The sequence below is a fragment of the Lepidochelys kempii genome, chromosome 8 (genome assembly GCF_965140265.1).
Source record: "Lepidochelys kempii isolate rLepKem1 chromosome 8, rLepKem1.hap2, whole genome shotgun sequence".
Lineage (NCBI taxonomy): Eukaryota > Metazoa > Chordata > Testudines > Cheloniidae > Lepidochelys > Lepidochelys kempii.
Window position 1 is genome coordinate 36125885 of NC_133263.1, and position 15971 is coordinate 36141855.

General features: G+C 46.6%; 1 protein-coding gene across 4 annotated transcripts in view; it reads left to right on the forward strand.

Moving 5' to 3' along the window:
- The window catches only part of PSD2 (pleckstrin and Sec7 domain containing 2), a 148228-nt gene that overhangs the window by 93757 nt on the left and 38500 nt on the right, over positions 1-15971 (forward strand). For 2 of the 4 annotated variants that reach the window (XM_073356046.1, XM_073356047.1), the window contains exon 7: positions 8569-8627. In XM_073356046.1, the coding sequence (XP_073212147.1) occupies positions 8569-8627 (59 nt within the window). Of the gene's footprint in view, positions 1-8568; positions 8630-15971 lie in introns of all 4 variants that reach the window. The other 2 variants (XM_073356048.1, XM_073356045.1) reach the window with 1 other exon arrangement.

Here is a 15971-nt window from a genome sequence, read left to right on the forward strand (position 1 = left end):
TTGTGTAAGGTCATGGTCCTGGCTGAGTCTGCCCCTTGTGGATGGTCACCAGCCACCCGTCACCCAACCTTTGGATCCCAGCTGCTTCCAGCCTGCTAGGTCTGTGTAGAGGCCAGGCACGGTCTCTGCTTTCTCCTCTAGGCACACTCCCAGGGTGCAGACTGCATGTCTGAACTCCTTCCTTGGGATGGGAGACTCCAGAGTCCTACTATCGAGACCTCTAGATCAGTGCTGAACCTCCCAAGGCTCTCCAGTTGCTTATGCATGCTCCCATGCAGCGCTTCCCTCCTGCCGCTGCCCCGTGGGATGTCTGGTTTATAATTTTATTCTTCAGGGACATGTGGCTGTGCAAGGAACTTCTTAAACATGCACACTTTACTCTTAGGACTTGTCTACAAAGGGACGGTCAGGAAAATTAATCCGAATTCAGATTAAGCTAAAACAAATTAAGGCCATTTTAATGCTGAATGCAAGTGCTCACACAGGGGTTTAATGCGGTTTAACTAATCCACTTTAAATTCACATCTTTAGTTAGTTTGGATTAATTTCCAGTGTAAACAAGCCCTTAGAGAGCACAGGACATTTACCAATCTAGGCAAATCAACAAACATCTTTAACACAACCCCACTCTTGAATCCTCACTGCTACTGAGTCCTTGGGGTTGGGATCGTGTCCTTGGATGAAGGCAAAGCCCCACTTCCCCAGGGAGGTTCTGTTTGAGTGGTGGAATGGCTCCATTTCCTTACAGAGCATGTCATTTTTCAAAGCAGGCTGTGACCCTTTTGTTTGTTTGTTTCTATACTTCCGCTGGAGATTTTCCATGCTCCAAACCCCTAGGAATTGCTGGGGCAGAGTCATCAAAAGTCAATGGTTCTGTTGGTAGCAACCTCATTGTTCTACCAGGGCAGAGTTAGTGAATGTTAATGGACCTTGATAGCCCTGTCACACAGTCTCCAGACATAGCTGCCAGCTTCCTGCTACCGGATGGATGATCACATTCACAATGACTGTTACAAGTACCAGTATTGTTCCTAAAACTGCATGGAATTCATAACTGGACCCCAAACTATCCCATAAGGTATGACTGTTCAATTAATGCCAATTGCTGTTGTAAAGAATTTGGAGTTTAATGTCCCTTCCATGGATGATCATGAGACACATTACTGTACATATTTCAAAACAGCAAATAAGTTGGTGCTGGATCAGAGGTAACCTGGCCCCTAAGAGTTGTGTTTTTGAAGATAAAACAGTTTTTCACAGCAAGATTTTCTCTGACAAGTGTCACGTAGACAAGAAATTTGTGTTCTTGGAGGCAACAGCAACAGGTCCCTGGGCCCAGATGGTACCAATCTAGGCATTCAGAAGGGTCTGGAGAAGATGCTGATGACAGAAGTACACAATCTCTTTTGAAGCAGCGACTCTCCAAAGGGGGCCGGAGGGACAGCACCTATCTGTAAAAAGAATACGCAGGGCCAGCGAAGGAATCCCAGAGCAGGTACAAACAGTAATGACAATTACAAACACCGAGAGGGTCATGGTTGATGGGTCAAGCCAGCTTGGCTTCTGCAAAAGAACATTGTGACTGGCTCATATTCTGCTCAAACTCTTTGTTTGTTCTGACAAAATAGGGAGTAAGGAAGAATGGGAGGATATCATTTATTTCAACTTTCAAAAAGCCTGTGACAAAGTCCCTCTGAAGAGGTCACTAATGAAGTGAAGCCACAGGGTTAATGGTCATGTTTGGAAACAATCCAAGGGACAGAAAACAGAGAGCAGGAATAAATGGTCCATTTTCACACTGGAAGAAGTGAGCACTGGGGTCCCACGTGGCTCTATACCAGGACTGGTGTCCCATAATATACTTATTAATGACCTGGAAACAGGGGTGAGCAATGAGGCAGCAAAAATAGCAGCTGGCACCAAATTATTGAGGTTAGTCAAACCTGAAGAGGGACTTCTGAGGGGCCTACCCACGGAAGGTGAATGAGCAGCCATGTGGCCACAGAAATTCAAAGCTGACAAATGCAGAGTCATCCAGACTGGAAGAAAGATTCTGAATCATTCAGACCCACATCCGGGTACTAATTTAACACTCAGGAGAAACTCCTGGACATCGCTGTGACCAGCTTAGTGATGACTTCTGCCCAATATGCAGTGAGGATCCGAAAAGCGATCGAACATTAGGATATATAAAAAATGAGAGAGACAGTGATCCTGGGGGGTATTACAGTGCTGTTATAGAAGGGTTACCTGACCCTAGAGCCAGATAACATTAGCAAGCTGGCCTTTATGCTGTGACCACTGAAATCATTCACTTTAGAGATAAAGTTTCGTGACTGCTTCTTGGAGCAGCTAGTCCTGAAACCTACAAAAGGAGAGGCAATTCTTGATTTTGTCCTAAGTGGAGCACAGGATCTAGTCCAAGAGGTGAATACAGCTGATAATAATAGTGACCATAATATAATTAAATTTAACATCCCTGTGGCAGGAAAAACACCACAGCAGCCCAACACGGTAGCATTTAATTCATAGATTCATAGATATTTAGGCCAGAAGGGACCATTATGATCATCTAATCTGACCTCCTGCACAATGCAGGCCACAGAATTTCACCCACCACTCCTAAAAAAGACCTCACACCTATATCTGTGCTATTGAAGTCCTCAAATTGTAGTTTGAAGACCTCAAGGAGCAGAGAATCCTCCAGCAAGTGACCCGTGCCCCATGCTACAGAGGAAGGCGAAAAACCTCCAGGGCCTTCCAATCTGCCCTGGAGGAAAATTCCTTCCCGACCCCAAATATGGCGATCAGCTAAACCCTGAGCATATGGGCAAGATTCATCAGCCAGATACTACAGAAAATTCTTTCCCGGGTAACTTGGATCTTACCCCATCTAAAAACCCATCACAGGCCATTGGGCCTATTTACCATGAATATTTAATTACCAAAACCATGTTATCCCATCATACCATCTCCTCCATAAACTTATCGAGTTTAATCTTAAAGCAAGATAGATCTTTTGCCCCCACTACTTCCCTCGGAAGGCTATTCCAAAACTTCACTCCTCTGATGGTTAGAAACCTTCGTCTAATTTCTAATCTAAATTTCCTAGTGGCCAGTTTATATCCATTTGTTCTTGTGTCCACATTGGTATTGAGTTTAAATAATTCCTCTCCCTCTCTGGTATTTATCCCTCTGATATATTTATAGAGAGCAATCATATCTCCCCTCAACCTTCTTTTAGTTAGGCTAAACAAGCCAAGCTCCCTGAGTCTCCTTTCATAAGACAAGTTTTCCATTCCTCGGATCATCCTAGTAGCCCTTCTCTGTACCTGTTCCAGTTTGAATTCATCCTTCTTAAACATGGGAGACCAGAACTGCACACAGTATTCCAGGTGAGGTCTCACCAGTGCCTTATATAACGGTACTAAAACCTCCTTATCCCTACTGGAAATACCTCTCCTGATGCATCCCAAGACGACATTAGCTTTTTTCACAGCCATATCACATTGGCAGCTCATAGTCATCCTATGATCAACCAATACTCCAAGGTCCTTTTCCTCCTCCGTTACTTCTAGTTGATGCATCCCTAGCTTATAACTAAAATTCTTGTTATTAATCCCTAAATGCATGACCTTACACTTCTCACTATTAAATTTCATCCTATTCCTATTACTCCAGTTTACAAGGTCATCCAGATCCTCCTGTAGGGTATCCCTGTCCTTCTCTAAATTAGCAATACCTCCCAGCTTTGTATCATCTGCAAACTTTATTAGCACACTCCCACTTTTTGTGCCCAGGTCAGTAATAAAAAGATTAAATAAGATTGGTCCCAAAACTGATCCTTGAGGAACTCCACTGGTAACCTCCCTCCAACTTGACAGTTCACCTTTCAGTAGGACCCGTTGTAGTCTCCCCTTTAACCAATTCCCTATCCACCTTTCAATTTTCCTATTGATGCCCATCTTATCCAATTTAACTAATAATTCCCCATGTGGCACAGTATCAAACGCTTTACTAAAATCTAAGTAAATTAGATCCACTGCGTTTCCTTTATCTAAAAAATCTGTTACTCTCTCAAAGAAGGAGATCAGGTTGGTTTGGCACGATCTACCTTTTGTAAAACCATGTTGTATTTTGTCCCATTTACCATTGACTTCAATGTCCTTAACTACCTTCTCCTTCAAAATTTTTTCCAAGACCTTGCATACTACAGATGTCAAACTAACAGGCCTATAATTACTTGGATCACTTTTTTTCCCTTTCTTAAAAATAGGAACTATGTTAGCAATTCTCCAATCATACGGTACAACCCCTGAGTTTACAGATTCATTAAAAATTCTTGCTAATGGGCTTGCAATTTCTTGTGCCAATTCTTTTAATATTCTTGGATGAAGATTATCTGGGCCCCCCGATTTAGTCCCATTAAGCTGTTTGAGTTTCGCTTCTACCTCAGATATGGTGATGTCTACCTCCATATCCTCATTCCCATTTATCATGCTACCATTATCCCTAAGATCCTCTTTAGTCTTATTAAAGACTGAGGCAAAGTATTTGTAATTTCAGAAAGGGAGACTACACAAAAATGAGGAAGTTAGTTAAACAGAAATTCAAAGATACAGTGCCAAAAGTGAAATCCCTGCAAGCTACATGGAAACTGTTTAAAGACACCATAATAGAGGCTCAGCTTAAATGTATATCCCAAATTAAAAAACATAGTAATGTAACCCTTCTGCCAGTCAGAGTTGGCAGCAACAAGGGCCGGGTTCAATATCTAGGGGATCCATTCCAATAACATAATGCAAACCGGCTCAAGCCCCCACCCAGTGACCTGGGACAAATATATACCACCCCCACTGGGGGCCTCCAAGAGGCAAGCACATAGTCTGAGTGTAGCAAAAAGCCTTTTAATAACAGAGAGAAACAATGTGGCATTATGTTGGGGAAACACCACCAACAGGATTCATAATACAACCCATGAGCAAAAAACCCACCCCAAGCAAATTGGGGCATGCCCTTTTCCCTTTGGTTCTTGAGTCCAGCAACCCCAAATCACCCAAAGTCCCAAAAGTCCAATGACCCAAAAGTCTCTGTCCCTGGTCAGGGCAGCCCCAGAGTTCAAAAGTTTATCTACAGAGCTTTACCTCCCGACCTGGATGGAGATGGGGGTGGAGGTAAGAGGCACCTTACATGATCTGAAGCTGACCGCCCCACAGCTCCATAGGCCTTCGCTCCACTCCGCTCTGCCAGCTGCCCCACAAACTGCTTCGCTCAGCTCCTCTCTGCGGCCCACCAGCAGCTCCCGCCGTCCCACGAACTGCTCCGCATCCCACCAGCAGCTCCCGCCTTCCCATGAACTGCTCCACCAGCTGGTCCACAAACTGCTCTGTGTCCCACCAGCAGCTCCCGCCGTCCTATGAACTGCTCCACCAGCCTGTCCACCAGGCACTCCAGCCATCCCGCAAACTGCTCCACAATATATCTTCAGGCTTCTCCACTACTTAACACAACGCTCAGTGATTTCAGCTCTTAGTCAGTTCAGCTCTTTGGTGAATTCAGCTTGTAGTAGGGGAGTCTCAGTGCTGGTGCACTATTAGCCCAAAGGGAGCTCAGCAGCCTGTAACTAGACATCTAATGAAATCAAAATTAGCTCTGATATTCCACAGTGGAGAGAGGAGGCAGTGCAATTAGCAAGCAAGGCCCGCACCCAGGGGCCCATGCCACTAAGTATTAATACTTGCCCTCAGCCTCTCTCAATTCACAGAGTTTTGGAACCCATGACCCTTACCTAGTGAGTACTACTTAGTTGATGGTGAGTCCCTCCATCATAACAAAAGGCCAAGTACAGTTCCAAGCACAGTTCCCATAATCAGGGGAATAACGATTTATTCTTCCTACCCCAATAACAGAGACACTGGGGATCCCACAGCAGCCAAAGTGACCATTTGGGCAGCTATGGCCTCATTCTAGGTGGGGTGGGTGTGCCTATGCAAATGAGATCGGCCCCTGAAGTTCTTTTCCACAACTCACCACCAGATGTTAGGGTGGAGCTCATCCTGACACTGCTTACAGTAAGAGAACCAAAAAAGTGCCACTGTGGCTAAAAAACAAAGTGAAAGAAGCAGTGAGAGACAAAAAGGCATCCTTTAAAAAGTGGAAGTTAAATCCTAGTAAGGAAAATAGAAAGGAGCATAAACTTTGGCAAGTGAAGTGTAAAAATATAATTAGGAAGACCAAAAAGGAATTTGAAGAACAGCTAGCCAAAAACTCCAAAAGTAATAGCAAAAAAATGTACATCAGAAGCAGGAAGCCACTGGATGATCCTGGAAGCCACTGGATGATCAAGATGCTAAAGGAGCACTCAAGGACAATAAGGCCATTGTGGAGCAATGTCTTCATGGCTGAGGATGTGAGGGAGATTCCCAAGCCTGAGCCATTCTTTTTAGGTGACAAATCTGAGGAACTGTCCAAGATTGAGGTGTCATTAGAGGAGGTTTTGGAACAAATTGATAAATTAAACAGTAATAAGTCACCAGGACCAGATGGCATTCACCCAAGAATTCTGAAGGAACTCAAATGTGAAATTGCAGAACTACTAACTGTGGTATGTAAGCTATCATTTAAATCAGATTCTGTACCAGATGCCTGGAGGATAGCTAATGTGATGCCAATTTTTAAAAAGGGCTCCAGAGGTGATCCTGGCAATTACAAGCCTGTAAGTCTGACCTTAGTACCAGGCAAACTGGTTGAAACTATAGTAAAGAACAGAATTGTCAGACACATAGATGAACATGATTTGTTGGGGAAGAGTCAACATGGTTTTTGTAAAGGGAAATCATGCCTCACCAATCTACTAGAATTCTTTGAGTGTGGGGGATCCAGTGGATATAGTGTACTTAGATTTTTAGAAAGTCTTTGTCAAGGTCCCTCACCAAAGGCTCTTAAGCAAAGTAAGCTGTCATGAGATAAAAAGGAAGGTCCTCTCATGGATTGGTAACTAGTTAAAAGATAGGTTTCAGAGTAGCAGCCGTGTTAGTCTGTATTCGCAAAAAGAAAAGGAGTACTTGTGGCACCTTAGAGACTAACCAATTTATTTGAGCATAAGCTTTCATGAGCTAATGCATCCGATGAAGTGAGCTGTAGCTCACGAAAGCTTATGCTCAAATAAATTGGTTAGTCTCTAAGGTGCCACAAGTACTCCTTTTCTTTTTAGTTAAAAGATAGGAAACAAAGGGTAGGAATAAATGGTCAGTTTTCAGAATGCAGTGAGGTAAATAGTGTCTGTACTAGGACGAGTGCTGTTCAACATATTCATAAATGATCTGGAAAAAGGGATAAACAGTGAGGTGGCAAAATTTGCAGATGATACAAAACTACTCAAGATAGTTAAGTCCCAAGCAGACTATGAAGAGCTACAAAGGGATCTCACAAAACTGGGTGACTGGGCAACAAAATGGCAGATGAAATTCAATGTTGATAAATGCAAAGTAATGCACATTAGAAAACATAATCCCAACTATACATATAAAATGATGTGGTCTAAATTAGCTGTTACCACTCAAGAGGGAGATCTTGGAATAATTGTGGATAGTTCTCTGAAAACATCCACCCAATGCAGCCGCAGTTAAAAAAGCGAACAGAATATTGGGAATCATTAAGAAAGGGATAGATAATAAGACAAAAAATATCATATTGCCTCTATATAAATCTATGGTACGCCCATATCTTGAATACTGCATGCAGATGTGGTTGCTCCATCTGAAAAAAAGATATATTGGAATTGGAAAAGGTTCAGAAAAGGGCAACAAAAATGATTGGGGTATGGAGCAACTTCTGTATGAGGAGAGATTAATAAGATTGTTACTTGTCAGCTTGGAAAAGAGATGAATAAGGGGGGATATGATAGAGGTCTATAAAATTATGTCTGATGTGGAGAAAGCAAATAGGGAAGTGTTATTTGCTCCTTCTCATAACACAAGAACTAGGGGGTCACCAAATGAAATTAATAGGCAACAGGTTTAAAACAAACAAAAGGAAGTATTTCTTCACCTGGAGTCAACCTGTGGAACTCCTTGCCAGAGGATTTTGTGAAGGCCAAAAACATAACAGAGTTAAAAAAAACTAGATAAGTTCATGGAGAATAGATCCATCCATGGCTATTAACCAGGATGGGCAGGGATGGTGTCCCTAGCCTTGGGTTTTTCCAGAAGCTGGGAATGTCCGACAGGGGATGGATCACTTGATGATACCTGTTCTGTTCATTCCCTCTGCGGCACCTGGCATTGGCCGCTGTCGTAAGACAGGATACTGGGCTAGATGGACCTTTGGTCTGACCCAGTATGGCCATTCTTATATTCTTATGTAACAGACCCACTATATACCCTCCCACTGGACCCAGCAGCACTGCTGAGTGTACTGTTAAATCCGACAGCACAAAAACTTTCACAAAAAGCCACAGTTTGTCTCTCCTTTGCACTGGGGGAGCTGAGACAACAGAGGGGTCAAGGTGCTCTGAGGACAATGGTCTGGAGAGCGCTGAGAGCTGTTTGCATTTGTTGTGTGTTTCAGATGGGATTCATACACTGACCTGTGCCCTGATGCTGCTAAACACAGATCTTCATGGCCATGTAAGTAGAGCTTATCGAGGCCTCCTTCCTTCTTTCCTTCCTTCCCAAGTCTTTACCATTCTGTGGGCCATGCTGCCGGAGCACCTGGAGAAGCAGGGTGGGGCAGAAGAGAGCGCTCTGGCATTTCTCAAGGTGGGACTCTCCAGGTGAATGCCCAGTGGTGCCTGAAAGATAGCCCTGGAGACAGAGCCTCTGTTTGTGTCAAGCCCCACTTAAGTTAATGGCAAATCTCCCATTGGCTTCAATGGGGCTAGGATCTGGCCCTTTGTGTATAGTACAGGTCCAGCCCAGATAGTGGCAGTGCACCTTTGTTCCCAGTCTGCCCTGCTGGGGAAGGACCCTCTGGAGCCGGGGGGAGAGGTATATCAGCTCCCCTTGACCATTCGCTCCTGGGGGCGAGCTGAGATTGCCATTGATTGGGGGATGGTTGTTACGATGGAGGCACCTGAGGCTAAATTCACCCCAGCTGGTTCTCTAGTGACGTCAGCAGAGTTCCCTCCGTGAATGAATCTGATCCCTGCTCACTCGGACCTGGACTGAGAACCACTCCCAGCTCATGTCACACAGCACCATGCACTGAGCACTATGAGATGCATTGGGTCACCTCCTACGGCAAAGCGTACGGCAGCGGGATAGCGGGGTATAGGGGACCGCTGACTGGAGGCAAGGCTGGTCTGACAACGGCAAGAGGGTATTTAAGGCGATTTCACCGGGTGGCAAAGGATTCCTAGCGCTGCACATGGGGGACATGTTCATCACAGGTTGGTGAGCCTGCTCCTGGCTGCTGGGAGGAGAGATCAGGTCAGAAATGAACATCTTCACAGCCAGGCCATGTATGAGAGGGGAAACCTAACTGACTGTAGGGGAGTAGCATATGAAAACAGAGAGTCCAGGAAATGTACGGAAAAATGACTGGCATCCCAATCCTACCCCATGAAGGGGATGGTCCTGTTACCTCTGACTCCAGCAGGAGCACGATCCTCGGACATAGGGTGTTGTCAGCATTGTTAGTCTGCCCCGTAGCGGCTATCCCCATGGCATTGCTGAGCTGACCCCAAGCCTGTATGTCGCACAGGAGCACAGCGTGAGGAAATGCCTATGGACAGTGAGTCTCAAATCAGTCCTCATTCACCTCTCCTAGGAAGAGGCAAGGAGTACAGCCTCCTAGGCCCTGGATTCCCCTTGACATGCATGGATCTCTGGGCATCCTGTAGGGGCTGTTCATACGCAGGTCTGTGCTCTGCACAGCTGTTACAGTTAGAACCACATTGCCAATTGCTCACCTGGCTGTCACTGGCCCTGTCCCCTCCCACCATGGGTCAGGATTCCCCACCTTCCTACATCCATGGGTAGGGGGACCGGATAGCAAGTCTGAGAAATCGGCACACTGGCTGCAGGACAATAGGCGCCGATATAAGACAAAGCCCTGAATATCAGGACTATCTGTATAAAATCAGGACATCTGGTCACCCTACCCATGTGTTTTAATCTGGTGTTCGCTGAGGGGAAGATTGCCCTCATCCCTAGAGTGAGCCCAGAGAGCCTGCACACCCCATATGCACAGCCTGGCAAAGGCCAAGCACAGCTTCACCCCTGTGCAGCCCCATGGATGGCAGCTATGCCAAGGGGCCAGGCAGGGGGCCAGAGAGGTGTGGCCATGAGCCAGCTCCTCCCACACACTAGCCCCCAGTAATAGCAAAGCATGCCAGGAAAGGGATTGTGCCTCCGAAGGCACCCCCAAAGAAAGGCAACTTTGTGCCCACAGTGCGCAGCCTGGCCCTTAGATCTTTAATTAGCTTTCTGCAAGCAAGCCCCCATGTCCTGCTCCCATGTGAGCCCCTCCTCAGTGGGGCGAATCCAGCTGGGAGATGAGCCGCCCCCCTTGCAGAGCTTGTGGGTGCAGTGCAGTGTGTCTCAGCAGACAATGCAGGTGCTGGGGGTGAGGGGTGTGACCAAGGCGTTACCAGGAGCAGGCCGGGCTCGCCTGGAGTGCAGTCATCAGCCTGGTGCTCTGGCCTTCCAGCTGAGTGGTGAGTTCTCACACCCACGTTCTCAGCGTGCGGCGGTGGGGACCAGGCGTTTGTACCAGCGCCGCCCCTAGAATGAACCATCTGGCTGCAAATGCTCATTGATGGCTGCATCACAGCCACCCTCTGCCTCTGGGCCTGGGGGGAGAGGAGTGAGCGCTACCCCCGATGGCATCCATAGGGTCTAACAGGCCACGGACCGAGCAGCCCGCTCCGATGGTCGCTGTTCTGCTGCACCCGCCACTCCCTCCTTCACGCACACGCTGCTTGTGGGATGATTATTAGTTTGAGTTTGTGCGTTTTTAGGGCCAGATCAGATTTGGTTGCAATTCTGACAGAGTCTCCTCTGTGGCCAGCTCCACCCGTGTGCTGAGAGGAGGTTTCTTCCTGCTCCTCAAGCTGGGAGGACAAGGAAATAATGCTCTGCAGACGGAGTGAGGCCAGAGAAGTCTAGACTGAGCTAGCAGCCCAATGGATTTTCAGCTTCAATCGCAGACCAGCATAAGGTTGAGAGAGAGGCTTAAGGCTGTCTTGGCTTCAGGGTGCCATGGGGGGCGTGGATTAAATTTGAGTGGGGCTGTGACCCCGTTTGCCTGGGTAGGACACCCCATTCTTGCAGCCCTTCTGGCACCCAGGGGCCCCAGACATCCCTAGCCCCCAGGGAGAAGTGGAGAAAGGGGCTCCAGACACCCCCGGTCTGCAGGAAGGTGGGAGGACTGGATCCTTTTGGTGCTTCCTCGGGAAGCGGAGATGCAGAAGGAGGATGGGGGCTGGGGCTCCCAGAACTGCCTGGCCCCTGGTGGGGATGGTGCTTTTCAGCCTGACTGCATCACTGTGGAGGAGCTTGCGCCTGGGTGTGGGGCAGGGAGAGCTCAGAGCTGGGTGCAGAATAAGGTCGGGGGGAAGAGCGCAGGGCTGGGTGCTAGGGGACAGCTTGGAGCTGGCTGCAGGGCGGTGTGAGGGGAAAAGCTCAGGACTCAGTGTTGAGCCGCTGGAGTGAGGGGTGTGCAGAGCTGGAGAGAGGGGGAGTGTATGTGGCTGAGGGCAGTGGGGAGTGTGGGGGAGAGAGCACGGGGCTGGGTGTGCAGCAGGGAGAGCTCAGAGCTGGGTGCAGAGTAACATCAGGGGAAGAGTATGGGGCTGGGGGGAGTGTGGGGGAGAGAGCATGGGGATGGGGGCAGGGAAGGGAAGGGAAAGAGGAAGGGAAAGGGCCCCTTCCTTAGGAAAATTCTGGTTGCACCCCTTTCTGGGATGGAGGTGCATCCTGCAGCAGAGGGCAGGAGAAGGGCCTGAGGAGCAACTAACATACCACAGGGCTTGAGACTGCCATGAAACAGATAAGCTAGGCAGGAGGATATTTAAGCAGGGGCACAGGACACAGGTCAAAAATAACGGGCAAGATCCTGCTTAGCCCTTGGCCCCTAGCGGCCGCCCTCAACCTCCCATCCGCCGGGGCAATTGCAGGTGCCATTTTCTCTGCTCCACGCTCAGCTGTATTCCATGGGGGGCTGCTGTGCCCAACTTTCAGGTACCCCGCTGTCATGAGGACATTGAAATGCATAAGCAACCTGAACGATTTGCTCTGAATCCAATCCAAGCCATCGGCTAGCGCCCCACTTGGCTTAGCAATGACACAGCCAAGCTTCTGGCAGCACAATGACTAGACGCTAGAGAAAAAGAGGGGCTTCGAAGCCCTGATGTCAGAGCTACCTCTAAAGTAAGCTACAGAGAAAAAAGAAATTACAGTGCAACAGAGACACAAGCAGCACAAACAGCGAATGTCTCATTGCCCTCCGTTAGCAAGAGTCCCTAATAGAATGTGTGTAGCGCCCAGCATTACAAGGCCACCATAGATAACATTCTGGGATCTCCCAGGGCTGGCAGGACTGACCCACTGGCAAATGAATCATAGGTTCCCAAGAGTAGTGTATGTGCCGTACAGAATGGATAGCATTACATTAGCCACCGGCTAGATTTCCAGATGCCCATCAGGAAAATAAATATGCACTGAGCATGGTGTTTCATGGTCTTTAATCTGGGTTTGGAACAGAATTCTGCAAGAACAGAACATCTCACAAATCCTTTACATGAACTGAGTACAACTGGTCAACTTTCTTTTTCATCAAAGCATTTTTTTCCCCTCAACCAAAAATGGCTTTCCAGCCAAAACACAAAATTCCCTTTCAGTCAAAATATTCCTGTTTTTTGATGAAAAACCAATCCCTCCAAAATTGTACAGAAAACTGGAATTTTTTCAAAGATCCAAAACACTTGCATTTGCGGTTTTTCACTGGGAAAATGCTCATAGTAAATTTCAAAAGAAATATTTTTTTCTAACTGCCCAGGGACAACAATTGATATTTTGTGATCGGCTTTAGAAATGAGGGTCAATGTGAGTTTCCCGGGCTATGGAGGTTTCTCTTCGCTGTGAAGGTTCTTTTCTATATTTTTCTGCGTGTGTGACATTAATTTCTTCTTCTCCTTCTTCTCCTCCTTTTTTCCTCCTTCTGCTCCTGGATCCTCTCTTTCTGCTCTTTAACCCTTTGCCAGGTGGTAAGTGCAGTGATTGTAGTGCTTTGCTTGAAGTTTTGGCATTTGATTTGGCTTTTTCCTGTGTAAGTCCTTTTGTTTGTGTGGATACCTACGTGATTGTGCATTACAAGAATGTAGTTTAAAAAGTACCTGAATTGCATGTATTTCTGGTGGGGGTTGGGGGAGTGATTCCCTGCTACATCCCAGAGGCCCAGTCCTGCTCCTATTGAATGAAATCAGTGGCAGAACTCCCATAGACTTCAATAGCAAAAGGATTCCTCAAACTAAAATGCTATTGATCATGCATCAGCATCTGGGTTCCTCTCACTGATATTCACAGCACCCACTCTGACACCTCATCACAGCAGAGCCTAAAAACACGCTGAATGTTTCCCACAGTCTACATTCCTTCCCGTGGGTTTCAATGAGTCAAAAATCTTCTTCTGACCAAGGATCACTCAGTACAACAGTCTTTTAGGGGCAGCAACCTTTCTAAAGACATCATTAATAATACATTGAAGATTCATAGACATTCCTCATTTTAAAATAAATGCTAAGGGAGGCAGAATATGTGATTTGATCTGCCTCCTTCTTCGTAACTGTTTGGTTACAGGTGCTGTAACAACACCACCTATTACGTTATTTATTGACATAATGGAGATGTGTTTCAACATATTACTGCACATTGCTGCGAGGTGGGAGATATCGTGAAATCCCACTTGCTAGGAAGGGGTTAACCCCAGCTGGTTGCTGGAGCAGGTGCAGTGCAGTGAGCCTGGAATTGACTAGTGCTGGGTGCACTTGGATCATGTTTTCAAGCTTTTCTCTGTAACCAAAAGGATCTCAAAACATTTTTTTGTAATAACACCTGAGTTTGTCACATAATCACATGACTCCTGTAGCTGGGGCTTTAAGAGAAATACCAAATAATGGGAGCCTTATGATAAAATGAGAGTTGGCAACACCACAATGTGACTTTGCTGTTGGCTGCTTCAGGTCCTGAGATCTTCTGGAAAGGAGCTAGCTACAGTGTGCAGGAGACCTCTTGGATTCTGTCTGCAATGATCTCACAACCTTCTCATGCATGACTGCTGGTTATTATTACACCTGGGTCAAGGCTTTTGGCCAGAACATAACAATAATGAATAAGTATCACCGTGTTGCCTCATCTTGCAGTTTTATCACAACACTCATGATATTTCATGTGGTTTTTTTCTTAAAGCCCCAGCTCCTGAAGTCATGTAATGACAGGGTAATCTCAGCTTTCATGGAAGAAAGTGGTTGCAGAGCAAAGCTTGAAATCGTGATCCCAAAAAGATCAAAAATTAGCCCTTCCCCCACATTAGTGTTCTTCTAAAATCTCATGATTGTTAAGCCAATCTCATGACTTGGGGGGGGAGGTTTAGATTGGATATTAGGAAAAACTTTTTCACTATGAGGGTGGTGAAACACTGGAATGCGTTACCTAGGGAGGTGGTAGAATCTCCTTCCTTACAGGTTTTTAAGGACAGGCTTGAAAAAGCCCTGGCTGGGATGATTTAACTGGGAATCGGTCCTGCTTCGAGCAGGGGGTTGGACTGGGGTCCCTTCCAACCCTGATATTCTATGATTCTATGATTCTATGACTTGGGGTGCCTGATTCATGACTTTTGAATGTCTGGGGTTGGCAGTTCTGCAGTGTTAAAACAATAGGAAATCAGCACCTGTTTGAGATTGGACCTTACTCCCCTGCGTCATCCAGGATCTGAGTTTAGGCTTGATGAAGCTGGAACCTGATCTTGCAAGCTTTATGCAGGCCAAGCCCCAAATGAAAGCAACAGAAGTTTTGGCTGCTTGAAGCCTACAGGATTGGACCCTCTGTCCAAATGGTTTTGTTTCTCCAGCCTATCTTGTAAGCAGTTTGGGGCAGGAACTCTACCTTCTTCAGGTTGGTTTTGTTTGACATTGTGGCATGCCAATGCCACACAGCAACTAATGAATCATAAAATAATGGGGCTGTTTTTTTCAAAATGTTAGGTATGCAAATGCATGCACAAAATTCACAGCTACTTTGCACCAGCAGTGACCACTGTTGTGCATGCAAACTGGGTGATTGAATGTGCCTAATTCACCTAATCAGTCATTTGCATGCACAATAATGTGATTTGGATATGAAACCCATTGAGTATTTGGGCGTCATTTAGTTTTTCCATAGATAGGTAGATGTAAATCTGGAGCAACTCCATCAACCCAGTGGAGTCACTGATGTCATACTGATGTCACTGATGTCATACTGGTTTAAACAAAGTAGGAGGCGATTCAGGCACTTTGTTTATTGCAGACCTTGTGAGTGAATGCCGACTAGTCCTTGGGCCAAATCCTGACTCCTGCACAAAGCCCATGTAAATGGACCATGCCCAGAAGTTCTCCAAGGAGTGGAATCCCCACACACCCAGGCCACACAACAGCAGAGCCACTTTGTCAGGGCTACCACAGCCTTCGGGGTGAAATAACATCCATGGTCCCTGCATTCCCCATTAGCAAGGGGGTTTGGACAGTGGATCCATATAGCTCTAGATCCACTAGGCACACACCCATCCATCCTTCCCTCCCAACCTTTCAGCCTCTCATGAGGCGGCACAGGGAGTGCAGCTGCTGAGAACCCCTCTGTGACTGGAGCCCCAGTCTCATGGCCTTTGAGGCTGTTTGTGGGTCTGTATTTCCCAGGCTGCTCCTGAACTCTTCCTTAGAGAAGCTAATCTTGGTGAAAACCTCACTAGTTTCCTTGGGAAGGGGGGTTTCCCCC